The sequence below is a fragment of the Hyperolius riggenbachi genome, chromosome 8 (assembly GCF_040937935.1).
Source record: "Hyperolius riggenbachi isolate aHypRig1 chromosome 8, aHypRig1.pri, whole genome shotgun sequence".
Lineage (NCBI taxonomy): Eukaryota > Metazoa > Chordata > Amphibia > Anura > Hyperoliidae > Hyperolius > Hyperolius riggenbachi.
The window spans coordinates 37,168,787-37,196,610 of record NC_090653.1 but is presented as its reverse complement, the minus strand read 5'-3'; the positions used below and the strand labels follow the sequence as shown (position 1 = coordinate 37,196,610).

The following is a 27,824-nucleotide window of genomic DNA, read 5'->3' as shown; positions in this document are numbered from 1 at the left end:
CGCGCCCAACCTGGCCAGGCCGGCGGCCAGATCAGGCTTCTTCTGCGCTCCAATCAGTAGTTCTGAGCCTGCGCAGTACAGCCCGGAGGACGTCCGATGACGTCAGCGCGCCGGCGTGCAACGCACAATGGAGCGCAGAAGAAGCCCGACCTGGCCAGGCCGGGTCGGCCATCGGAGACCACCGGGAGCCTGCGGAGCGGGCACCTCCTGCATGCCACGGGCTGGAGGAAGCCCCAGGTAAGTGGATTTTTATTTTGATTTTTTTTGGCCTCACCCTGAACCTTCCCTTTAATGAGTCTCTTTTCTTTGCAAATCATTTTTATTAATTTCATATGACATAAAGGAGAAATGATGACACTGACATCAGATATGAATAGGTGAAAGGAATATGCAGGGTGCAAGGTCACAGTGTACATGTTTCGCTGTGTTATAACGCTTGTTATAATCGCACTGTGATGCAATGTAATATTCCTACAATGGAAGCATTTGCACATGCAGGTCCATTCTGCAATGCATCAGATTCCATCATAAGAATGTAACCTGAGCTGTGCGCTTCTAATCACTGCACATGTTATGCCTGTGCTAGAGAACAACAATAAGGGCCCTTTTCCACTAGCGTGTTTGCGCTAGCTGAATCGAAAAATCGCAAACCGCTAGCGATTTTACAATCGCTAGGGTTTGCTAAATAACATAGGAATCGCGGTAGGTTATTTCCACTACCGCGATTCGTTTTTGCCTCAAATGCGATCGCGCCACGGAGCGATATATGCCGCGATTTTGCTATGCACTACAGCATAGCAAAATCGTGAACGCAATCGCCGGAGGTTTCCTGCACTTTTGCGATTCAGCTGAACGCTAGCGACTGCTAGTGGAAAAGGGCCCTCAGGCCTGGTGCACACCAGAGGAGTTTTTCTGAGTGTTTTGAGTTTTTAAATCTGCTGCTAATGTTATCCTATGTGTCTCTGCACACTGGAGCAATGAGGTTTTGTTAAAAAAAAAACCATAGTAATACATTGGGAAGAGCTTTTGAAACCTCTATCGCCCAGGATAACATTAGCAGCAGATTTAAAAACTCAAAACGCTCAGAAAAACTCCTCTGGTGTGCACCAGGCCTAATTCACTAAGCAGTTTAGACTAGTCTACTGATGGTTTTTAGTCTACTGATGGTTTGGTGTTAATCAGTTGCATCAAGAGGGAATTCACTAATAATTGCCAAATGTTTTAGACCTGTGTTTAGACCAGGTCTAAAACATTACACCAAACCATCAGTAAATAAAAAACCATCAGTAAACTAGTCTAAACTGCTTAGTCAAATGAGGCCAATATGGTAATGCAAGCCACTAATTTTGAAATCAGTTCACAATGCATTCAGTGTGAACTTAGCGTAACCTCCTTGCCGGTCTAATTAATACGGCAAGGAGGCAGCGCAGAACTTTTTTTTTATTTTTATTTTTTTAAAATCATGTAGCGAGCCCAGGGCTCACTACATGATAGCCGCTGAGCGGTGGCATCCCCCCACCCACTCCGATCGCCGATCAGAGTAAGCAGGAAATCCCGTTCAGAACGGGATTTCTTGCAGGGCTTCCCCGGTCGCCATGGCGACGGGGCGGGATGACGTCACCGACGTCATGACGTCACAGGGAATCCCGATCCGCCCCTCAGCGCTGCCTGGCACTGATTGGCCAGGCTGCGCAGGGGTCTGGGGCGGCTCGGCGCGGCCGGTAGCGGCGAATCGGCGGCGAGCGCGTACTACACGCAGCTAGCAAAGTGCTAGCTGCGTGTAGGAAAAACAAAATTATGCAAATCGGCCCAGCGGGGCCTGAGAAATCCTCCTGCGCAGGTTACCCCGAGCTGAGCTCGGGATAACCGGCAAGGAGGTTAAAGGTGGGTACACACATCAGATAAAAGTCTTTAGGTGGGTAGGATCAACAAAGGAGGATCCGCAGTCACAGCGAAGTAGTAAAAGCTGGTATTCTTTATTGAAAAACGCCACAAACTCTGTGGTCCTATATGTGTCATTTTTGTGGCGTTTTTCAATAAAGAATACCAGCTTTTACTACTTCGCTGTGACTGCGGATCCTCCTTTGTTGATCCTATCTCTGGCTTGGCTTGCCTGATCCTGCACCGGTGGAGTGTTTGCCTTTTGGGGGTTCTAGAGCGTTTGGCCTTCCATTCCTGTCTTTAGGTGGGTACACACATCAGATAAAAGTCTCTGGAAAATGAAAGATCACAGACCAATTTTAACCCATTCAATGTAGTATGAGAGCCATACCTACACAGTCTATTCTATTGAGCTTAATTTCCCATCAGATAAAAATCTTTGCAAGATCCTGCACAAAAAGATTCTGTACACATGCAAAAGATCAGTATCTGCAAAAGATCTGTTCCTGCAAAATGCATTCATAGTATATGATATCTGCAGATCCTCATACACACCTTGTTTAATGGACATTCATCTGCAGATCTGACAATCATCTGCAGATCCAAAGATCCATCCTGGTGGATCTGATTTGCAGATGAATGTCCGTTAAACAAGGTGTGATCTTTTGCAGATACTGATCTGTTGCATGTGTTCAGCATCTTGCAAAGATTTGTATCTGATGGGGAGTGCAGCTCCATAGAATAGACTGTGTAGAGTATGGCTCTCATCCTACATGGAAGGGGGTAAAATTGGTCTGTGATCTTTCATTTTCCAAAGACTTTTATCTCATGTGTGTACCCACCCTTTGGAAAAGGCAAGATCACAGACCAATTTTACCACACTCCATGTAGTATAATGCTGGGCATACACAGCCTCGATTATGCGCCGGATCGAGCCGCTGGGATCGAGCGGGGAAGCTATCCGGCAGGTCATCTGACCTGTCGGATATTATCAATCGAGCCATCAGCAGCTCGATTGATAAGGAGAAAACGCTCCGTGTATGCCCAGCATAAGAGCCATACCTACACAGTCTATTCTATTGAGCTGAACTCCCCATCAGATAAAATCTTTGCAAGATGCTGCACACACAGATGCTGTACACATGCAACAGATCAGTATCTGCAAAAGATCCATTCCTGCAAAATGCATTCATAGTCTAGGATATCTGCAGATCTCATACTCACCTTGTTTAATGGACAGTCATCTGCAGATCAGATCCACTAGGATGGATCTTCAGATATGCAGAAGAATGTCCGTTAAACAAGGTGTGTATGAGATCTGCAGATATAGACTATGAATGCATTTTGCAGGAACGGATCTTTTGCAGGAACAGATCTTTTGCAGATACTGATCTGTTGAATGTGTGCAGCATCTGTGTGTGCAGCATCTTGCAAAGATTTCTGTCTGATGGGGAGTTCAGCTCAATAGAATAGACTGTGTAGGTATGGCTCTCATACTACATGAAGGGTGGTAAGATTGGTCTGTGATCTTTGATTTTCCAAAGACTTTTATCTGATGTGTGTACCCGCCTTAACAGTCTACAGCAGTTTAGTATTCTGTAGATTTATATTAGATTTTATATAGCACTGACATCTTCTGCAGCACATTATAGAGTACATAGTCATGTCACTGACTGTCCTCAGAGGAGCTCACAGTCTAATCCCTACCATTGTCATACGTCCATCACACTCTAAGGGCTGGAACCCACAAGAGCGGTTTTGTGAGCATTTTGGCAGCGCTGCGATACGCTAGCGTTTTGCCAAAACGCTCAGCTGATGTTAATGGATGGGGCAACTTCCACAGGAGCGTTTGCGTTTCCCAAAAACGCGAACGCAGAACATGCAGCATTTTGGGAGCGTTAGCGCTTCAATGTTAAGTATATCATCGATGGCGTAATCGCTCATCAAAACCTGCAGGGAGCGATTTTGCTTGCGTTTTAAAGTTACTGCACACTGTAACAAAATTAAAATTAATTGAAAGGACCAATCAGACTTTAAACCGCTAATCGCTAATCGCTACACAACCGCTGGCAAATTGATACACTTTGTAAAATCACTTCCTAAAACGCTCATGAAACCGCTGACAAACTGCTCATACAAAATGCTAGCGCTTGCGATTAGCGATAGCGTTTTGCAGTGGGTTCCAGGCCTAAAGGTGGCCATACATCTAGTGATTTTGTGGCCAATTCATCATCTGATTCAATAATTATTATTGAATTGGAGGAAAATTGGTGCCACAACAAGCATGCTGGATCGGGGGTGGATCGCACATGCTGGGAATTCTCGGGCTGATGTAGTCGATCAGATGTGTGGCGGAAATGGCGACATTAGGATGAGCGATAGATGGGGCGGAACCCCCCCGGCCTCTGTCCCTCCAAATGTTATATGTGCCCCCCGGTGCCTGTGCATTAAACTACTTTACCTGCCACTCCTGCTGCTAGTGTCCAGCTGCTCCACATTCGCGCCCACTCACTGACAGCATATAGCATGTGACATCACACATGCGCCCCGTGCTATATGCCAGCAGCCACGTGCAGTGGCGGCTCCAGGAATTTTTTTTAGGGGGTGCTATGCAGGTGCTGGACCAATTCCCGGGGTAGCTGATAAAAAATGGGTGCGGCTACAAGGCAACAAATGGGCGTGGCCATGACCGGATGAGGGCAGGGCTAACTGTAATTTAACGTGAACCCGGGGTGAGAGTGATATGGAGGCTGCCATATTTATTTCCTTTTAAACAATTCTAGTTGCCTGGCAGCCTTGCTGATCTATTTGGCTGCAGTAGTGAACTGAATTACACCAGAAACAAGCATGCAGCTAATCTTGTCAGTTCTGACAATATTGTCAGAAACCCCTGACCTGCTGCATGCTTGTTCAGGGTCTATGGTTGAAAGAATTAGAGGCAGAGGACCAACACGGCAGCCAGGCAACTGGTATTACTTAAAGGGAGATAAATATGGCAGCCTCAATATTATTCTCACCTCGGGTTCCCTTTAAAAGTGCAACGCAAAGACAGAGGGCCCAAGTTTTGGTGACTCTTTCCCGAAAAAATTCACATAATTGTGCAGGTTTTCTGAAGAAAATACACGTAATGTGAGCAGATTCGAACAAAAACACGTTCAATAATTTAGCAGATCTGACCCCAATATGCACAATCGTTAGCAGATCTGACCACAATATGCACAATCCTCAGCAGTTCTGACCACAATATGCACAATCCTCAGCAGATCTGACCCCAATTTGCACAATCGTTAGCAGAAATGACCCCAATATGCACAATCGTTAGCAGATATGACCCCAATATGCACAATCGTTAGCAGATATGACCCCAATATGCACAATCGTTAGCAGATCTGACCACAATTTGCACAATCCTCAGCAGATCTGACCCCAATTTGCACAATCGTTAGCAGTTCTGACCACAATATGCACAATCCTCAGCAGATCTGACCTGACCCCAATTTGCACAATCGTTAGCAGATATGACCCCAATATGCACAATCGTTAGCAGATATGACCCCAATATGCACAATCGTTAGCAGATATGACCCCAATATGCACAATCGTTAGCAGATATGACCCCAATATGCACAATCGTTAGCAGATATGACCCCAATATGCACAATCGTTAGCAGATCTGACCACAATTTGCACAATCCTCAGCAGATCTGACCACAATATGCACAATCGTTAGCAGATCTGACCACAATTTGCACAATCCTGAGCAGATCTGACCACACTATGCACAATCCTCAGCAGATCTGACCACAATATGCACAATCCTCAGCAGTTCTGACCACAATATGCACAATCCTCAGCATTTCTGACCACAAGATGCACAATCCTCAGCAGATCTGACCACAATATGCACAATCCTCAGCAGTTCTGACCACAATCAGCACCACCTGAAAAAGAAAAAACATTTACTCACCTACAGTCAGAAGACCTCCTGTCCCGACCTCCTTGTGGCGCGCAGCTCCCACGATCCTCTTCCTTCCCGACGTCACGTGACTTCCTGCCTGTTACATTGAGAGTTATCAGGCATAATAAATGAAAATAAGTGCTAGTTACCTGGGGCCTCATCCAGCCCTAAGCTCCCAGCATGTCCCTTGCCGCAGCTCTGCAGTCAGCCGTTCGCTGCCACTGCCTCCCGGTCCCCAGCGATGACGTCAGGCTGACCTGGAGGTCAGCCTGTACTGCGCCTGCATAGTAGTTCTGCTCCGGTCCACGTGGCGGTGATTGACAGCGCTGCTCGCGCAGTACAGGCCGACCGGGAGGTCGCCCAGATGTCATCGCTGGGGACCGGGAGGCAGTGGTGGCGAATGGCTGACTGCAGAGCTGCGGCAAGGGACATGCTGGGAGCTTGGGGCTGGACGAAGTAATTTTTTTTGGGTTAAGCCAATTAGCTTATGTGTATGTTGTTGGGATATGGGAGTGCCCATGCAAACATGAGAACAAGAAGCCTAAAGCTGAATGGTATGGGAGTTTACCAGCTACCTCTGTAGACTGCGTCAGAATACTGCAGTATTTACCCATACCGCCAATCTGCAACCATTATAAAACATGTGCTACTTGGTCATGTGCACTCACCTTGCCTCTCATTTGTAGCAGTTTACTCACACCACTGGCACCAGTGAGCTGTACAGAATGTAAGGGGACAGATCAGGCACAATATGTCAGCACAGTGCTGCAGGGTTATGCTGGAGCTGCTGTTCTGCACCTGCACAGTACACCGAGGACTGAGACGCAGTATGAGGATCACCCCGAGGTCGGCCTCCGTACCGCCAGGAACACCGGGCCGGCGGCTGTGAGCGGAGCTGCGGCGTGGGACATATCGTCAGCAAGGGGCTGGAGCAAGCCTTTTTTTTCCTTGATGACTCCTTTAAGGACATTAGATCAAAGTTTGATCAGCCTGCAGTGTTTTTTCCACTTTAATTTTGAGTGTGACTCCACATCCAGACCTCCATGGGTTGATACATTTGATTGCCATTGATAATTTTTGTGTGATTTTGTTGTCAGCATATTCAACTATGTAAAGAACAAAGTATTTAATACGAATATTTCATTCATTTAGATCTAGGATGTCTTATTTTTGTGTTCCCTTTATTGTTTTGAGCAATATATATATGTATCCGGCGGAAGAAGGAAGTGCAAAGTGCTATAGTGAGTGGTGGAACGCGTCCCATAGGTCACGTATTACAGTGGTGACACGTATAGGATCCACAGACTTCTGGGTAAGTTAGCCCCCCCTATCCGGTGGTCACAGGAGCAGTAATTAATCTTCATTAGAATTCCCAATTCTAGTAGTTCAGTACTCAAAAGCCCATCCCTGCCATAAGAAAGCATAGAGCGCATAAGCAGGGCAGGTTCTAGACTTTTTGCTGCCCGATACAAACTTGTGAGGGATATTTGGGGAGGTGCAAATAATCACAGGGACACCAGACAATGGGTGGCAGAGCATGACCTCTTCTGCTGACCAACAAAGCAGCATACTACAGGGTGGGCCATTTATATGGACACACCTTAATAAAATGGGAATGGTTGGTGATATTAACTTCCTGTTTGTGACACATTAGTATATGTGAGAGGGGAAACTTTTCAAGATGGGTGGTGACCATGGTGGCCATTTTGAAGTCGGCCATTTTGAATCCAACCTTTGTTTTTTTCAATAGGAAGAGGGTCATGTGACACATCAAACTTATTTGGAATTTCACAAGAAAAACAATGGTGTACTCGATTTTAACATAACTTTATCCTTTCATGAGTTATTTACAAGTTTCTCTTTGTTTACAGCCATTGACATGTCGCCGAGTTTAACACGTGAGGAGCGGATAGAAATTGTGTTGATGTCTGGTGAACGCAGTAACCGGGTCATTGCAGCAGATTTCAATGCAAGGCACCCTACGAGACCACCCATCTCCCATGCTACAGTTAGCAAACTGCTTGCTAAGTTTCGGGAAACTGGTTCAGTGCTGGATTTGCCAAAATGTGGACGCATGAAATCTGTCACTAATGAAGAAACATCAGTGGCTGTCCTAGCTTCATTCAGCAAGAGCCCACAGCGTAGCACTCGCCGCATGTCACTGGAGAGTGGCATTAGTCGAACATCCCTTCAGCAGATATTCGCTACTCACAAATGGCACCCTTACAAACTCCAGCTACTGCAGCATCTCAATGAGGATGACCCAGATCGGTGCACTGAATTTGCAGAATGGGCAAAACAAAAATTGGAACAGGACCCTCAGTTTACGCAGAAGATTTTGTTCAGTGATGAGGCAAACTTTTATGTGAATGGTGAAGTTAACAAACAAAACCACCGATATTGGTCTGACACTAACCAACATTGGATAGATCCCTCCAAGACTGTTGGGACAAAAAAATTGATGGTATGGTGTGGTATATGGGGTACAAAGATAGTGGGGCCATTCTTCATCAATGGAAACCTCAAGTCCACTGGACATGGGAAATTGCTACATGACAATGGCCTCAATTCACTAAGATCATGCTGGAGATAATAAGGCAAGAGAAAACTTACCTCCACACTGTAAGAGAGTTATCTTATCTCTTCATTCCTTATGTTTCCTCTTCTGTAGTTAATTTACCTCCTCTGTAGTTAAGTTACCTCCTCTGTAGTTATTTTCACACGCAGTTAATGAACAGCCTGTCTTTAACTCTGGAGTTATTTTAAGGATTAAAGAGTTAACTTAAAGACAGAAGAGTTAACTTTAGGTTTGCCTGAGGTAAAATGTTTCCTGAATACTACATGCCTTATCACCATGGTAACAACTCTAGAAGAGTTATTAAAGACAGGAGATAAGCTTAGTGAATTGAGGCCAATGTGTTTCCCTCTTTATGCACTGAAGCTGGCACGTTCCCTGAGTTTTTCCAGCAAGATGGTGCACCACCACATTATGGGTGTCAGGTCCGAGCATTCCTAGATGAACAGTTTCCTGGAAAGTGGATTGGTCATCGTGGGCCAGTTGAATGGCTCCCAAGATTTCCGATCTGACCCCCTTAGACTTTTATCTTTGGGGTCATCTGAAGGCAATTGTCTATGCTGTGAAGATACGAGATGTGCAGCACCTGAAACTACGAATACTGGATAGCATTTCTCCTGCGGTGTTGCTATCAGTGTGTGAAGAGTGGGAGAAGAGGGTTGCATTGACAATCCAACACAATGGGCAGCACATTGAACACGTTTTATAAGTGGTCAGAAACTTGTAAATAACTCATGAAAGAATAAAGTTAAGTTAAAACCAAGCACCATTTTTTTTCTTGGAGATTCCCAATAAGTCTGATGTGTCACATAACCCTCTTCCTATTGAAAAAACAAAAGTTGGATTCAAAATGGCCGACTTCAAAATGGCCGCCATGGTCACCACCCATCTTGAAAAGTTTTCCCCCTCACATACACTAATGTGCCACAAACAGGAAGTTAATATCACCAACCATTCCCATTTTATTATGGTGTATCTATATAAATGGCCCACTGTAACACACGAGGCAGCTGCGGCGAACAGCACCGCCACCGCAGCTGCCTCCATCCGTCCTCCCGGCGTCTAGGACGCCGAGGACGGAACGTTCTTTTGATCAAGTGGTCGCCGTCTCGCGCGGGCACAGCCGGGACCTTTATGCGGGGAGGAAGCCAGTCAGCTGACCTGCTGGTCGGCTGACGTCAGGGGAGTCCCACGGTGCCCAGGATTGGCGGATTCAGGAGGGGCGGGCCAGTGGGGTCTCCTCTGCTTCTTAAGCCTCCGGGCTTCATTCAGAGGTTGTCTGTTGTCGTGAATACCTCGCGTGTTAGCGCTCAGACCTTAGACTAGATCCCAGGTGTTGATATCAAGGACTTCACACCTAGACTAGGATATTGTTATATTGTACTGATTACCTGTGTATGACTCTTGGCTAAACTCTGACTCGGATCTCGCTTTCTGATTCTGTACTTCTGCCTATCTGCCTTATTAGTTGCTGAACCTCTGCCTGATTACCGGTTACTCTCTTGCCTTACGATTCTATACCGATACTTACCTCTCTGTTGCTGAACCTCTGCCTGATTACCGATTACTCTCCTGCCTGACGATTCTGTATCACTACTTACCAGTCTGTTGCCGAACCTTGCCTGTCAGACCATTCTACTCACCAGTGGGCCCTCGCCACTGGTGAGGTGCTAGCTTCACCAGCTCCGCTGGTGAAGTTATTCTTTAATGCAGTACTGTTTGCGTTTTCTGCTCCTAGGCTGCAGTACAGTCTGAATCACCTGCTTCTCAGGCGATCATTAGTGCAGTACTGTTTATGTCTCCTGCTCCTAGGCTGCAGTACAGTCTGAGTCACCCGCTCCTCGGGTGATCACTCGGCTGCAGTACACTCTGAATCACCCGATCCTCGGGAGATTCGGTCTCTTCATTATTGTATTTCCAGCTTGCTGGAGCTTGAACCCTATTACACGGTCAGTGTATCGATAGTACCTCACCAGTCCCTCTGGTGAGGTCTCATAAAACTATTAAAGTTACGGTTGCACCAAACACTACACACTCAGCTCCTTGTGTTGCTATACTGGTATTATTGGTGATTTTGCAGATCACACATAATCAGGTATAGCATCTGCATTATTGGTGATTCTGCAGATCACCAAATAATCAGACATCTGAGTTGCGACACCCAACCGTTACACCCACCCTGTACATAGAGATCATTCAACAAAACATATACTGAAATAAGCATGGTCCAATACCAAACATCTAGAAAAGTGTGCCATTTTAGTACGCTGACCTTACCACTTTGGTACTATAGTGAATTTCCTGTATTCTGGGCTTCTTTATTTACATGCTTTTCTTTCTGCTTTATGCCATCCACAGATATGAGATGATCTATGCCCAGGAAGCAGGTGGAATACAAGCAGGAAGGGGAAAGGAGATGCAGAGAGGAATAATCAGATCTTATCTGCAGATCACTGATATGTGAGTAGCTTTCATGTAGAGATGGGATGCAGTGGGGGATTGCAGTGAGCAGGGAGAGGCATGGGAAAGCTGGCATAGTGCAGAAAGAACAATGCTGATTCGTCGAGTATAAAAATGTAATTGTGGCTATGTCAGGAAAATAAACAGCTGTATGACCATATAAATCCGTTCCAGCACTTACTTTTGTACACGAGGACTCCAGCAAAAACTGCAACGATAACAGACAGACAGCAGATGGCAATGGCAGCAATCACAGCAGAAGAGAGGCCATTGTTGGGTTCTGGGAGAGAAACACAAAGGAAACATGAGATGAGATCCTATCTGTCAATAGATCAGGACAAGAGACTCTAGAGAAATGGGTACACGATTCAACTTCCTGGTCAATGGGATTTAACAGATTATTTTTGACATGATAACGGGATTGATTTTGGAATGTTTTCATCAGAAAATTGATCCCATTATTGATCAAGAGCAGTTTGGACATGTACACATGATGCAACCTCGTCAGCTTACCCATTGATCTGGCAGGAAATTGAATTGTGTGTACCCAGCATAAGGGTGACACAATAATTATATAGCATCAGACTGGACTTTCTGCTGTACTAAACAGGAGCTTTCCCCACCTGATGCTCTGCTTCCCTATAAATGTGTCCTCTATGACATGGTGCTCGTCATGGAAAACTCAATTTAAAGTGAACCTAAGACGAATAATGTCTCAGGATTTATACTTACCTGGGGCTTCCTCTAGCCCCCTGCAGGCTGTTCGATCCCTCACCATCTCTCTGGGCCACTCCAGTCGTCCTCTAGCTGTCCCAGTATTCCTGTTAGTCACACTTCGTCACACATGCACGGCCCAGCAGCACACATGCACCCGTCGCCAGGAGCATCCTGCACAGTAGTACTGCACAGTCGCAGAATGCACTCAGCGATTGGGGCGGATCGGCGGCCATCCAGCGGGGACTGGAGTTGCCTGGGGAGACGATGAGGGATTGGACAACTTAAAGTGTAACGGTCGGGCATAAAATCAAAAATCAATTCTTTATTTTTTTCTGGTAAACAAGTAATAAGGATGCTAATCAGTCAATCCAAAAGTTAAAATCTCTTTTACTTTTCTTGTTTATAAATGATCATTCCCCAGTTTACCCGACTCTTATTTGGTACATTGCCGCACAAAGGAAGTTGCAGGGCATGCTGGGTTGTCCTTTTTTGCTTCTGCGCATTAGTTAAGTCTGAGGGGAAATAAAGAAGCAAAAAAAGACAACCCAGCATGCCCTGCAACTTCCTTTGTGCGGCAAAGTACCAAATAAGAGTCAGGTAAACTGAGAAATGATCATTTATAAACAAGAAAAGTAATAGAGATTTTAACTTTTTGATTGCCTGGTTAGCATCCGTATTACTTGTTCACCAGATAAAAATAAAGAATTGATTTTTTATTTTATGCCCAACAGTTACACTTTAAAGAAGATCTGTGGTGAATTTACAGCACATTCAAATAAACATATTACTGTTTCCTGCATTATTCCCCCTCTTCATTTATCCTATTTTCGCTGCTCCCTGCTGCCAATAAATAACTCCGTTAATAAAGTATCATTTTTAAACCTTTGGGCAAGATGGCTGCAATGTAAAGTGCTTCCAGGTCAGTACACCGTCTCCCTGTACTGCTGTGCACCAGAGATCAGCTGAAGCCACAAGAGGCAGATCTCCCTCCCCCTGCTTTCTGGAGCTTGCAGAAAGGTCAGGGATGACTCATCAGATGACGTGCAGCAGGGGGAGGTGTAGGGAGGAACAGCTGCTAGACTGTCTGCCTCTTCCTGCAGCACAATATTAGTCTAACTAGATGAATAATTAGAAAGGAGCAGGAGAGAGACAGCACAGCTGTTTCTACATGAGACAGGGAAAAAAGATTAGTACTTATGAAAGGAACATATCTCTTCATTTAAATTGCATTTTGAAAAAGGGCCACAGAATCCCTTTAAAGGGGGCTGGAGGAAGCCCCAGGTAAGTGTGTCTTACAGCTGCAGTATAGACTTGTGCATTTTTAATGCACATTTTGTGAAATATATAATGATTCGCAATGCATAAAGTTCTCCACCAAAACCGTTTCAACAATTATTTTTTTTACCTGGCTAGGTGGGTTTGCAAAACTAACTTCCAGTGTGAATGTCAGATGCAGTTTGAGGAGACTGAATAGCAGTCTGTTATCTGCCCAAACTCCTTCCCCTACCCCATCATCACTCATATGCGAGCGTAAAGGAGAATCTTGGAGGGGACATTAACCATCATTCAGTTTGAATACAGAGCTGACTCAACCCAACCCCTCTGCACTGTTGCTGAACTATTCTGAAATATTAACTCTTTGCAGATGGAATGGCAGCTCTGCAAAATTCTATTATCATTCCCTCTCTAGTTCCCTTCTTCTCTATTTATAATATAACATTTATGTATTCATGTATTTGGTTGTTGTTGGGCCAGGCCACTTTTGCTAACTTGGACACTCAGTCAGACAATGACCAAGTGTGTGAGCTCTGAGAATGGAAGTAGTTTACATTTTCCCATTTAAAATTCCCCTTGCAAATCAAAAGATTAATTTTGATTGTCTGTTGAAGGCTCCACTCACTTTCCTGAATATTAATGACCAGTCATCTAATGACCGACTGTAGCAGGTTTGAGGCCTCTGCCATTAACAGTGTAAGAGTGGCAGCAATGTAAATATTTCCCTTGCAAATCAATAGGTGATATTTGATTGGCTGTTGTAGGCTCCACCCACTTTTGTGATTATTCCCAGTCACCCAGAGACCAAGTGTGCCAAGTTTGAGAACTCTGTGATTAACAGTCTAAGGCCACGTTCACAGTGTCTGCTTTTAGAAAACGTAAACAGAAACGCATCAAAATTGCACATAGAAAAATGTGCGCTTGGATGCGTTTTTCTAGCAGAGGGATGAAGCCGGCACCATCAATAAAGTATTATGCTCTTTTATTCTTCATAGCAATCAGTCACATAGATATGCGACGTTTCGGGGGAATCCCCCTTTCTCAAGCAAGTGACAGGATATGAAATGACAAACATACAAGACAATTTATATATAGCCACCAAGTATTTCACCAATCATTGGTCCCAATTTTTTGACCAATCACACAGTCAAATGAGCTGTGCGGACCTGATGGGAAACTTAAAAGTTAGGAAGGGAGCCAATAGGAAGATGGAGACACTCACCCACATGTCAAAACCTCCGAAGACCGAGTCACGCCGCATCCATGTATGGAGGACGCCATCTGTGGCCGAGCACCGCTCCCAGGAGGCGCTCCCACATTGGTGCGCGGCCGGGGGAGCACCACGTGACCAGCTCCAAGATGAGCTGGTCACAAGCGAGGCCTGAAGTGGAACGCGGAAGCGACGCGTCACACGCAAGAACGCGTCACTCTCCAGCGTCCACGTGACCACGCCGGCGCCGCCCCAACCGCATCACCATAGCAACCACCATCACAGAGCCGCGCAAGAGCAGACACTTTGGCAGTGACAGTATGATGCAGCAGGGCAGAAGAGGAGCAAGTATATTGAAGAAAAGATACAGACAAGATGATCCTTGCATAGAAATAGGCATAAGTCCATATGTGATCACAAATAATATATCGTTCCCAATATGTGCGATATTAGTGACGGACACTAAAATATCCAATCAGGGCATAAGTTCTAGAACATGAAAATAAAAATAGATATAAAATACAAAATAAAAAATAAAGAATTAAAAATAAGAAATAAAGCAACAAAAGAGCTAGAAAAACTGAAACAAATATTAAAATAAAAACAAACAACAAAAACTTAACAGTGAAATAATTATAATAAAGGCGATAATTCAAATTCCCTGTTAAGGCCCCAAGGATCAAGGCAATCTAATGTCCTGATCCAATGGGCTTCCCTGTAGGCTGATGGTGTAATGGTTAAGGGCTCTGCCCCTGACACAGGAGACCAGGGTTCGAATCTCGGCTCTGCCTGTTCAGTATGCCAGCACTAATTCAGTAGGAGACCTTTGGCAAGTCTCCCTTACACTGCTACTGCCAATAGAGCGCGCCCTAGTGGCTGCTGCTCTGCTCTGGCGCTTTGAGTCCGCAAGGAGGAAAGCGCAATATAAATGTTGTCTTGTCTTGTCTTATAGTAATTTTTTTGTCCTACTACCACCTCTTCTCATAGGTGGAATTGCTTCGATAATTTGACATCTAAGCTGATTAACGTTATGTCCAAATTTTACAAAATGTGAGGGAACAGCTTGTTCTATCAATTTATTTCTTATAGCTGATTTATGAGCCGATAGTCTAACCTTGAATTTAGATGTAGTCTGACCTACATAGATGAGGCCACAGGGGCACTTAAGTAGGTATACCACATATTGGGAATCACAGTTATAGCAACCTTTAATCGGGTATTGTTTCCCTGTATAGGGGTGTACTATATAAGGAGATCTGATGATGGAGTGGCAATGCACGCAGTTAAGACAGGGGAATGTCCCCCTGCGAGAACGACACTCTGGGGGTCTCACCAAGGTCCTCATCTCAGCGTGTAACAATCTGTCCCGCAAAGTAGGGGCCCGCTTGTACGAAAATAATGGTGGGTTTTGAAATTCATTAATGGAGGGGAAGGAGCGAGACAACGTACTCCAATGTCTTTTTATAATTCTACTAATGGGATCACTCCATATATTAAATTTAGAAACAAAGGGTAATCGGCTGCCTACGCTCCCTCTCCCCCTATGACGCACAGGCGTCTCTCTCGCCTCCCTGCGTGCATGGGCCACCACATCACCAGGATACTGTCGCTCTAAGAATTTTTTTGTCATATCATCTAGTGGGGACTCAAGTTTTTCATCATCACCCACTATGCGGCCCAACCGCATGAATTGACTTTTGGGTATGGCACATTTAGTGCTTCTAGGGTGGAAGCTGTCAAAAGAGAGAATTGCATTACGATCTGTGGGTTTTATATACAGATCTGTATACAGTCTCCCATTATTAATAGTGACCAAAGTGTATAAAAAATTGACACTCTCCACATCACAATGTAAAGTGAGGCGGATTGTCTCACATTGTTAATGTAGCTGAGAGACCAGCTCCTCTAGGGCCGAACGTGGCCCCGCCCACACGCAAAATATATCATCAATATATCTTAGCCAAATTTTGGCATATTTTTTAAAATTTGGATTATTATAGACAAAAAACTTTCCTTATAAACGTTCATGTATATATTTGCGTAGGACGGAGCCACGTTCGACCCCATAGCTGTACCACGTACCTGTAAATAGAAACGGTCGTTAAAGGAGAACTGTAGTGAAAGGTATATGGAGGCTACCATATTGATTTCCTTTTAAGCAATACCAGTTACCTGGCTATCCTGCAGATCCTCTGCCTCCAATGCTTTTAGCCCTAGACCCTGAACAAGCATGCAGCAGATCTGGTGTTTGACATTTTTGTAAGATCTGACAAGATTAGCTGCATGCTTGTTTCTGGTGTGATTCACACTACTGCAGCCAAATAGACCAGCAGGGCTGCCAGGCAACTGGTATAGCTTAAAAGGAAATCAATATGGCAGCCTCCATATACCTTTCACTACAGTTCTCCTTTAAATACAAAATAATTGCATTTCAAAACAATATATAACAGATCAATTAAGAACTGGATCTGAGGATCTGAGAAATCCGAAGCTATAAAGAGCATATGGCGGACAGCCTCCACACCTCCATCATGAGGGATGGAGGTGTAGAGGCTCTCAACATCCATAGTAACCAGTAAGGTCTCCTCAGGAATATCCTGAAGAGACGCAATGGTGTCCAGGAACATGGTAGTGTACCTTAAGTATGACTTCTGTGCTATGACAAATGGGTGAAGAATGTATTCTAAATATTTTGCAAGCGGTGAAAGAACTGAATCTATCCCTGATACTATAGGGCGGCCTGGAGGATGTTTTTTTGTGGATTTTTGGTACCAAATATAGTACCGGTGTTCTTGTATATTCTATTTGGAGGAATTTGACTAATTTGTTATCAACTATCCTATCTTGGACGGCTTTGTTTAGAACACCAGAGATACGTTTTTGTATATCAGATAGGGGGTCACAGGGTAGTGATTGATAGGTGTTAAAGTCAGATAATTGACGCATTGCTTCAGACATATAGTCTTCAATGTTCATCACTACCACTGCTCCCCCTTTGTCCGCCGGTTTTATAATGATGGAATCGTTCAATTCAAGTTCCCGTAGTGCATGGCGTTCCTCAGAAGAGAGGTTGTGTTGGATATAAGTTCCAGGATTGCCTGTCCTAAATAGACTGTCAATGTCTTTAGATACATTGGCCTCAATTCACTAAGCTTATCTCCTGTCTTTAATAACTCTTCTAGAGTTGTTACCATGGTGATAAGGCATGTAGTATTCAGGAAACATTTTACCTCAAGCAAGCAACTCTTCTGTCTTTAAGTTAACTCTCCAATCCTTAAAATAACTCTAGAGTTAAAGACAGGCTGTTAATTAACTGCGTGTGAAAATAACTACAGAGGAGGTAGATTAACTACAGAGGATTTAAATTAACTACAGAGGAGTTAAATTAACTACAGAGGAGGTAAATTAACTACAGAGGAGGTAACTTAAGGAATGAAGAGATAAGATAACTCTCTCACTGTGTGGAGGTAAGTTTTCTCTTGCCTTATTATCTCCAGCATGATCTTAGTGAATTGAGGCCATTGTCTATGAAGTTATCAATGATTTGGCAAGAAGGTGGATTAAAGGAGCTTTTCAAACGAAGTGTAGAATCTCCTAATGTTAGCACAGACTCATCATGGTCACTAGAGTATGGTGAAAAACGGGGTAAGCTGAATAAGTGTTTGAGTTTCACGTTTCTATAGAATCTCTGCAGGCCCAAATCTAGTTGGAGACAGTCAGGCCAGTGGGTGGGGGCAAACGATAGTCCTCTATTAAGTACACGTTGTTGGAATTCAGTTAGAGTAAGTGTGGAGATGTTAACCACAATATTGTTACATGCTACTTCTTCGGCTTCTGTTTCTGGCGCAGTCTTTCTTTTATACCTCCTGTGGCGTCCACCACGCCGCTTTCGTCTTGACTGGACACATCTGTGGTGTCCTCTGGGGTACTGATTGGCAAAAAATCAGAGGAGCCATTCCCAGATGGTAGAGGTTCTGTTGGTTTAGATGGACGTGGTCCTCCTTTTGGTGGTCTAGGTGGATTTTTAGGCCTCCTCCTCATATACTTACATGTCTCTTAACCACGTGGAGTGCACCCTACCCTACTTCGCCACCATGGAGCCGGTGGATATGGATACGCTTACCTTTTCTTTTACACCTGATGAGACAGCACGGGCCGTCTCTTCTGTTCATTCTGGGGTGGCCTTTCTGGCAGCCACTGATGTGCGTACACTACGTAAACAGATTGAACGTATAGAAAAGACACGAATTGCCTATGAGTTACATGCGGCAACATTGGGAGAATATCTGAGAGTGGGCCGGATCCCAAGAGGTATAAGATCCCATGTAAGTCCGATCATGTTTCCTACTGATGCATCTTTCTGCCATACATGGTCCTTTATCTGGAACAAGGCTGCATTTGATTCTATGGTGCTGACCATTAACCGTATCCAGAGTGAAATTCCTAAACTTAATACACAACTTGAGAGCATGACACGGAAGCTCCAAGAGCTCATGAAGGAAGATGAATTTGATACATTTCAAAAAGAAATGGAAACATTTCGCAACACTATTACCACCCAGATTGAGACCATAAAACGGCAAAAATTCCAACGTGATGCTGCGGATTACAATTCAGGTTATGTGTACGTGTGGCAACAACCGTACAAACGACCAATAAGGCCTAAAAATCCACCTAGACCACCAAAAGGAGGACCATGTCCATCTAAACCAACAGAACCTCTACCATCTGGGAATGGCTCCTCTGATTTTTTGCCAATCAGTACCCCAGAGGACACCACAGATGTGTCCAGTCAAGACGAAAGCGGCGTGGTGGACGCCACAGGAGGTATAAAAGAAAGGCTGCGCCAGAAACAGAAGCCGAAGAAGTAGCATGTAACAATATTGTGGTTAACATCTCCACACTTACTCTAACTGAATTCCAACAACGTGTACTTAATAGAGGACTATCGTTTGCCCCCACCCACTGGCCTGACCGTCTCCAACTAGATTTGGACCTGCAGAGATTCTATAGAAACGTGAAACTTTTTTCAGTTTACCCCGTTTTTCACCATCCTCTAGTGACCATGATGAGTCTGTGCTAACATTAGGAGATACTACACTTCGTTTGAAAAGCTCCTTTAATCCACCTTCTTGCCAAATCATTGATAACTTCATAGACAATGTATCTAAAGACATTGACAGTCTATTTAGGACAGGCAATCCTGGAACTTATATCCAACACAACCTCTCTTCTGGGGAACGCCATGCACTACGGGAACTTGAATTCAACGATTCCATCATTATAAAACCGGCGGACAAAGGGGGAGCAGTGGTAGTGATGAACATTGAAGACTATATGTCTGAAGCAATGCATCAATTATCTGACTTTAACACCTATCAATCACTACCCTGTGACCCCCTATCTGATATACAAAAACGTATCTCTGGTGTTCTAAACAAAGCCACCCAAGATAGGATAGTTGATGACAAATTAGTCAAATTCCTCCAAATAGAATATCCAAGAACACCGGTACTATATTTGGTACCAAAAATCCACAAAAATGTACAACATCCTCCAGGCCGCCCTATAGTATCAGGGATAGATTAAGTTCTTTCACCGCTTGCAAAATATTTAGACTACATTCTTCACCCATTTGTCATAGCACAGAAGTCATACTTAAGGGACACTACCATGTTCCTGGACACCATTGCGTCTCTTCAGGATATTCCTGAGGAGACCTTACTGGTTACTATGGATGTTGAGAGCCTCTACACCTCCATCCCTCATGATGGAGGTGTGGAGGCTGTCCGCCATATGCTCTTTATAGCTTCGGATTTCTCAGATCCTCAGATCCAGTTCTTAATTGATCTGTTATATATTGTTTTGAAATGCAATTATTTTGTATTTAATGACCGTTTCTATTTACAGGTACGTGGTACAGCTATGGGGTCGAACGTGGCTCCGTCCTACGCAAATAACCAAAATTAGCTTACCTGGTAATGCTGTTTTTAATAACCCTCCAGGACAGGTGCTACATATGAGATTTAGGCCCGCCCCCAACAGGAAACACAAAGATCTAGCTCTCTATAAGTTCCACCTCTAATCTCTACCTGCCAGTCTGTTCCAATTAACTGTTCCGATAGAATACTTTAACTCCACATATTAATAACACTCTAACCATTTACTCCTTATTGGTCATGTTTACAACATATAGATAGTTATACCTTCATAAATTTAGGGTGGGTCACCTGTCCTGGAGGGTTATTAAAAACAGCATTACCAGGTAAGCTAATTTTGGTTTTTTCAAATAACCCTCCAGGACAGGTGCTACATATGAGATGATATGCAATAAATAACACTAACCTTAGGGAGGGATCACAGCCTGAAGAACTTTTCTTCCAAAAGTCTGTTCTTCCGCTGCTAGTAGATCTAGTCTGTAGTGTCTGATGAAGGTGTTCACTGTCTTCCATGTCGCTGCCTTGCAGATATCGGTTGCCGTTGCTCCAGCCTTGTAGGCCCAGGAGGTTGCAACTGACCTAGCTGAGTGTGCTGTTATCTCTTTTGGACATGGAACTCCTTTAAGTTTATAAGCTTCATTAATACAGGCTTTAATCCATCTTGCTATAGATGCCTTGGACATGCCTTCACCCTTCGTTGCTCCCATAAAGTTAACAAATAGTGCTGTAGATTTCCTAAAGTCTTTTACCCTATCTAGGTAAAAAAGTAAACATCTCCTAACATCTAACTTATGCCACCTAACTTCCCTAGGATCCGTGGCATTTTTGCAAAAGGATGGCAATATGATTTCCTGCATCCTATTGGATAGGGTAGCTACCTTTGGTAAAAATTCACTTGTTGTTTTTAAAACTACCCTGTCCTGGAGAACTAAACCAAATGGTTCTACCGAACTTAGAGCTTCCAGCTCACTTATCCTCCTCGCTGAGGTAATTGCTATCAAAAAAATTGTCTTCATTGTTAATAATCTTAACGAAATATCCCTTAATGGTTCAAACACATCACTCATTAACATATTCAAAACTAAAGTTAAGTCCCATCTGGGATACGAACGTTTCCATACCGGCCTGGAACGTTCTACTGATTTGAAAAATCTTACAACTAAAGGTTCTAAGGCTAACCGCCTATTAAGAAAAACCGAAAGGGCTGCAACCTGCACTTTCAAGGTACTTAGTGCTAACTTTTTTTCTATTCCATCTTGCAAGAATTCCAGAACTGTGGCCAGTCTATTGGATCTTAGCCCTTTATCCTTCTTCCAACTACAAAAAAATTTCCAATATTTTGAGTAGATTGCCCTCGTCACATTCTTTCTACTGTTAAGTATAGTCTCTGTGACCCTGTCAGATAGACCTCTTCTTTTCAAGATTTGCCCCTCAGAAACCACGCTGTCAGCTGAAGATTGGGAATCTGAGTCCGCTCTCCTTCTTTTCTGAGGATGTTGAGTCTGTTTTTCAACTGTACTGGTTTGTCCACCAACATCGATTTTATCATCGGGAACAAGATACGTTTTGGCCAGTTTGGAGCAATCAATATCAGATACATTGCTGTTGATTTTAGCTTCTGTAACAGTATTGGTAATAGAGGTATTGGAGGGAAAGCATATGCCATGTGAAAGTCCCATCTCTGGGCCAACGCATCTACCCCTAAAGCACCTTTTGGGTCTAGCGAGAAAAACTGACTGCAGTGAGTATTCTCCCAGTTGGCAAACAAATCTATTTGTGGATGGCCCCATCTCTGTGTCAGCTCTTTGAATATTTTTGGACTTAGACTTAGTTCTGAATTTGACAGTTTCTTTCTGCTCAGGAGATCTGCCATAGTATTTAGCGAACCCTTGAGATGTACCGCTGAGATTGACTGTAGATTTTGTTCTGCCCAGTTCAATATCTCCAGTACTAGTGTTAGGAGTGGTTCCGATTTCGTGCCCCCCTGTTTGTTTAAATACATTACTACTGTAATGTTGTCTGACCGGATTTGGAGATGGTGACCTCTTATTCTGTCTACTGTATGAGTCAGTGCCTCCTTTACTGCCCGTAATTCTCGAAAGTTGGATGATTGCGTCATCACTTCCCTTGACCAGATGCCCTGTAAACATATGCCTTCTATGTGGGCCCCCCAACCTGTGAGGCTGGCATCTGTCGTTAGTACTTTTGTTATTGGACACCTCCATAGACGACCACTTGTTAAATTGTCCTCCTGTAGCCACCAATTTAGGGACTGCTTGACAACTGTTGGCATCGAAAGAGTCCGATCCAGATCTGACTGGACTCCCTTCCAATTCTGCAGCAACCACTGCTGTAGTGGTCTTATATGCATCAGTGCCCAATATACTGCTGGAGCTGTGGAGGTTAAAAAACCAATCAGCCTCATCACAAGTCTTATAGTTGTACTTTTTTCTCCCTGACACTGATGTATCAAAGTCTGGAGCTTTATTACCTTGTCCTGTGGCAGATATAATCTCTGAGACAGTGAATCTACTGTGAATCCCAAAAATTGGATTTCTTGCGTTGGAATCAGATTTGATTCTTGTCGATTCACTAGCCACCCCGTCTGTTCTAAGAGATCCATTACTGAACTCTTGTGGTCCTCCAGTTTGTGTATACTGTCGGCCACTACCAGCAAATCGTCCAGATAGGGTATTATCAGGATGCCCTTCAGATGTAAAGCCCCCACTATCTCCGTCATTACTTTTGTAAATATTCTGGGTGCTGAAGAGATACCGAATGGGAGACAGCAAAATTGAAAATGTTCTAGACCTGAACTTGTCTTTACAGAAAACCGAAGGAAAGCTTGAGATTCTTTTCTTATTGGGATATGCCAATAGGCATCTGTTAGATCGATATTGATCATAAAACAGCCTGGAGATAGAAGGTTTCGCATTGTAAAGACTGTCTCCATTCGGAATCTCTCGTACCTTATATAAGGATTCAGAGGTTTTAGGTTTAGTATCAGCCGATACTTCCCCGTGGGCTTTTTTACCAAAAAGATTCTTGAATAGAACCCCTGTTTCTCCTGATCTACTGGGACCTTGCATACTACTTCTCTTGCCAGCATATCCTGTACTATTTGTAACATAGCGTTTTTTTCCTCTGGCACTCTGGGGGATTGAGTCATTAAAAATCGTTTGGGAGGAGATCTTGAAAATTGGATTTTGTACCCGTTTTCTATTAGGTCTAGAATGAACTTGTTCTTTGTCATTTCCTTCCAACCCAATAGAAATGTCTTTAATCTTCCTCCCACCTTGCTGGCGTCATGGTTTATCCTTATTTTCCGTTGTTCTAAACAACGGATTTTTCTTGGGGAACCCCCTATTGTTTGCCCAAGGCTTACGTCTCTGCTGTTCTCTGCCTTGTGTTTGTCTTCTCCGAAAAAACGGTTTCTTTTTAGGCTCAAATTTCCGTTTCTTGGGAAAAGTTGTCTTTTTACTGGCTGTACGCTCTAACACCTCCTGCAGTTGTGGCCCAAACAGTAAATCCCCAGAAAAAGGAAGGCTACAAGCCCTAGCCTTTGATGTCTGGCTACCATCCCATGTTTTCAACCATAGGTTACGTCTTGCATTATTTATAAGTGCTGTGGATTTTGCAGTTACTCTCAAGGATTCTGAGGCCGCATCAATCACATAATCGTTACCCCCTTCAACTACCTCAATTGCTTCTAGAATATCCTTTTTTGGTGCATCCTCATTCACCAATTTTTTTATTCTTTCTAACCATACAGACATGGTACGTGAAACGCAGGTAGTTGCTGCGGCTGGCTTAAAGTTAGTCGCACTGGCTGACCAGGCTTTCTTTAGTGAGAATTCAATCCTCTTGTCCCCTGGATCTTTTAAACGACCCAGGTCCTCAAATGCGAGTTCGTTATCTTTTTCTACCTGACTGAAAGCTACGTCCAGCTTGGGACATGACTCCCACAATTTAGCATCCTCTTCTGAGAATGGGAACCTTCTCTTAAATCCTTTTGAGATAAATAGTCTTTTCTCAGGTTCCTTCCACTGTAAAGATATTACATTTTTCATTGAGCTATGAACCGGGAAGCATAATTGTTCCGAAGGTTCCATGCCCAAATACAATTTATCGTGTAACGATTTCTCAGCTATCTTCCTTTGTGGTATGTCAAGGGTTGAGTAGATTGCTTTAAGCAATTCCTCCGTTTCTTCTGACGCGAATTTAAATCTAGATGATGTGAATGCTTCATCAGTTTCTTCCTGTTCTGAAAACTCCTCAGCAGACCTAGAATCCGGTTCCCCGGTCTCCTGATGACTTTCCTGCTCCTCTTCTGAGGAGTAGATTACTCTGGGTGACTTTCTAGTAGCCTTTTTAGGTTTACTTATCTGTCTCGTCTGCTGCTCCTGCCCTGAGGTGGTTGGCAAACTTTCCCTAAAGGCCTTAAAAGTTTCCACCATCTCTTGGCGCATTGTAAACATAAAGTCTTTACAGGAAGCAGTGTTATCTTCATTAATAATACTTGATATACATTTTTGGCATGATGCTTTCGGCCAGTGTAGTTGTAGAGGTTTATTACATAAAATGCAACTCCTGGGCCTATCAGAGCTATCAGACTCCATAGCATTCTGGAAAACATACAAATAATGCAATCAATACCGGATTCTGCTCAATGTTCCATACATGAAAATATTATATTGATAAAAATCCAGCTGAATCAGCCACTATTTTCTAAGTCACAGAGATGAATAAGACCATCATGGTCAAAACATATCTAAGACAGGATTATTGCATAATAACCCTTAATACATTGTGGCCAATAAGTGAACAAATGATTAAGTCTGTCTAGCTCTAAGGTAACATGCTATTATCCTACTCGAACACATGTGTTTAAATAGCATAACAATAACCCCCAATCACAGGGTATGCAGCAATGAATCAAAAACTGCCGTTTATCAGATATGCGCATATACTTGCTTCCCTGCTCAGACCACCAGATCAGACAGCGGCAAATAATATCAGCCATCATCCGCATGCCAGACCTGCATGATCTAGCCAGCAACATCAGACCTCGCAGATCAGACGGCCGCTTGTCCTCCGACTCTGCCCCACTTACCTGATCTGCCGTCTTCTGTTTCGCGTCCATCTCCTCCAAGAACGCCACCGCATGTGGAGATGGACGCCGCGACCTCTAAACAGGCGCCCGACCCGGATCCGGAAGTGACGTCACCGGACGTGACATCACCGTGAGGGCGGAAGTTCCACATCCACAGCGCTAATGCCCTCGCCTCCGCCTGGACACGCTGCAATGCTCACCGCTCCTTCCCGAGGCCACCATTCCGCCTCCGCTTGGTGTTAGCCTCTTCCGTCGGGCGTATGGCCTCCGCCTTAGCTGTCTCCAAAGTCGCTCCCCTGGCTGCCGTGCACCTGCCGACTCCACCAAAGGCTTCCACAACCGTGGATACAGGTAACCTCCGACCAAACCAGGATAGGGCTACCCCACATACTAGTTCTTAGATGGCCTCAGCACTGCCTGGCTGCTGACCACCTTCCCTAGCTAGAGAGCTAGGTGTTCCCCGGAACAGGAAACACAAAGAACTGGCAGGTAGAGATTAGAGGTGGAACTTATAGAGAGCTAGATCTTTGTGTTTCCTGTTGGGGGCGGGCCTAAATCTCATATGTAGCACCTGTCCTGGAGGGTTATTTGAAAAATATACATGAACGTTTATAAGGAAAGTTTTGTCTATAATAATCCAAATTTTAAAAAATATGCCAAAATTTGGCTAAGATATATTGATGATATATTTTGCGTGTGGGCGGGGCCACGTTCGGCCCTAGAGGAGCTGGTCTCTCAGCTACATCAACAATGTGAGACAATCCGCCTCACTTTACATTGTGATGTGGAGAGTGTCAATTTTTTATACACTTTGGTCACTATTAATAATGGGAGACTGTATACAGATCTGTATATAAAACCCACAGATCGTAATGCAATTCTCTCTTTTGACAGCTTCCACCCTAGAAGCACTAAATGTGCCATACCCAAAAGTCAATTCATGCGGTTGGGCCGCATAGTGGGTGATGATGAAAAACTTGAGTCCCCACTAGATGATATGACAAAAAAATTCTTAGAGCGACAGTATCCTGGTGATGTGGTGGCCCATGCACGCAGGGAGGCGAGAGAGACGCCTGTGCGTCATAGGGGGAGAGGGAGCGTAGGCAGCCGATTACCCTTTGTTTCTAAATTTAATATATGGAGTGATCCCATTAGTAGAATTATAAAAAGACATTGGAGTACGTTGTCTCGCTCCTTCCCCTCCATTAATGAATTTCAAAACCCACCATTATTTTCGTACAAGCGGGCCCCTACTTTGCGGGACAGATTGTTACACGCTGAGATGAGGACCTTGGTGAGACCCCCAGAGTGTCGTTCTCGCAGGGGGACATTCCCCTGTCTTAACTGCGTGCATTGCCACTCCATCATCAGATCTCCTTATATAGTACACCCCTATACAGGGAAACAATACCCGATTAAAGGTTGCTATAACTGTGATTCCCAATATGTGGTATACCTACTTAAGTGCCCCTGTGGCCTCATCTATGTAGGTCAGACTACATCTAAATTCAAGGTTAGACTATCGGCTCATAAATCAGCTATAAGAAATAAATTGATAGAACAAGCTGTTCCCTCACATTTTGTAAAATTTGGACATAACGTTAATCAGCTTAGATGTCAAATTATGGAAGCAATTCCACCTATGAGAAGAGGTGGTAGTAGGACAAAAAAATTACTATAAGACAAGACAAGACAACATTTATATTGCGCTTTCCTCCTTGCGGACTCAAAGCGCCAGAGCAGAGCAGCAGCCACTAGGGCGCGCTCTATTGGCAGTAGCAGTGTAAGGGAGACTTGCCAAAGGTCTCCTACTGAATTAGTGCTGGCATACTGAACAGGCAGAGCCGAGATTCGAACCCTGGTCTCCTGTGTCAGGGGCAGAGCCCTTAACCATTACACCATCAGCCTACAGGGAAGCCCATTGGATCAGGACATTAGATTGCCTTGATCCTCGGGGCCTTAACAGGGAATTTGCATTATCGCCTTTATTATAATTATTTCACTGTTAAGTTTTTGTTGTTTGTTTTTATTTTAATATTTGTTTCAGTTTTTCTCGCTCTTTTGTTGCTTTATTTCTTATTTTTAATTCTTTATTTTTTATTTTGTATTTTATATCTATTTTTATTTTCATGTTCTAGAACTTATGCCCTGATTGGATATTTTAGTGTCCGTCACTAATATCGCACATATTGGGAACGATATATTATTTGTGATCACATATGGACTTATGCCTATTTCTATGCAAGGATCATCTTGTCTGTATCTTTTCTTCAATATACTTGCTCCTCTTCTGCCCTGCTGCATCATACTGTCACTGCCAAAGTGTCTGCTCTCGCGCGGCTCTGTGATGGTGGTTGCTATGGTGATGCGGTTGGGGCGGCGCCGGCGGGGTCACGTGGACGCTGGAGAGTGACGCGTACACACGTTCTTGCGTGCGACGCGTCGCTTCCGCGTTCCACTTCAGGCCTCGCTTGTGACCAGCTCTCTTGGAGCTGGTCACGTGGTGCTCCCCCGGCCGCACACCAATGTGGGAGCGCCGCCCGCCTCCTGGGGGCGGTGCTCAGCCACAGATGGCGTCCTCCATACATGGATGCGGCGTGACTCGGTCTTCGGAGGTTTTGACATGTGGGTGAGTGTCTCCATCTTCCTATTGGCTCCCTTCCTAACTTTTAAGTTTCCCATCAGGTCCGCACAGC

At 44.2% G+C, this 27,824-nt stretch overlaps 1 protein-coding gene across 2 annotated transcripts in view; it reads right to left on the bottom strand.

Moving 5' to 3' along the window:
* LOC137528726 (class I histocompatibility antigen, F10 alpha chain-like) overlaps positions 1 to 27,824 on the bottom strand; it is a 116,134-nt gene that overhangs the window by 10,932 nt on the left and 77,378 nt on the right. For both annotated transcript variants that reach the window (XM_068250238.1, XM_068250239.1), the window contains exon 5: positions 11,056 to 11,154. In XM_068250238.1, coding sequence (XP_068106339.1) covers positions 11,056 to 11,154 — 99 coding nt within the window. The remainder of the gene's footprint in view (positions 1 to 11,055; positions 11,155 to 27,824) is intronic.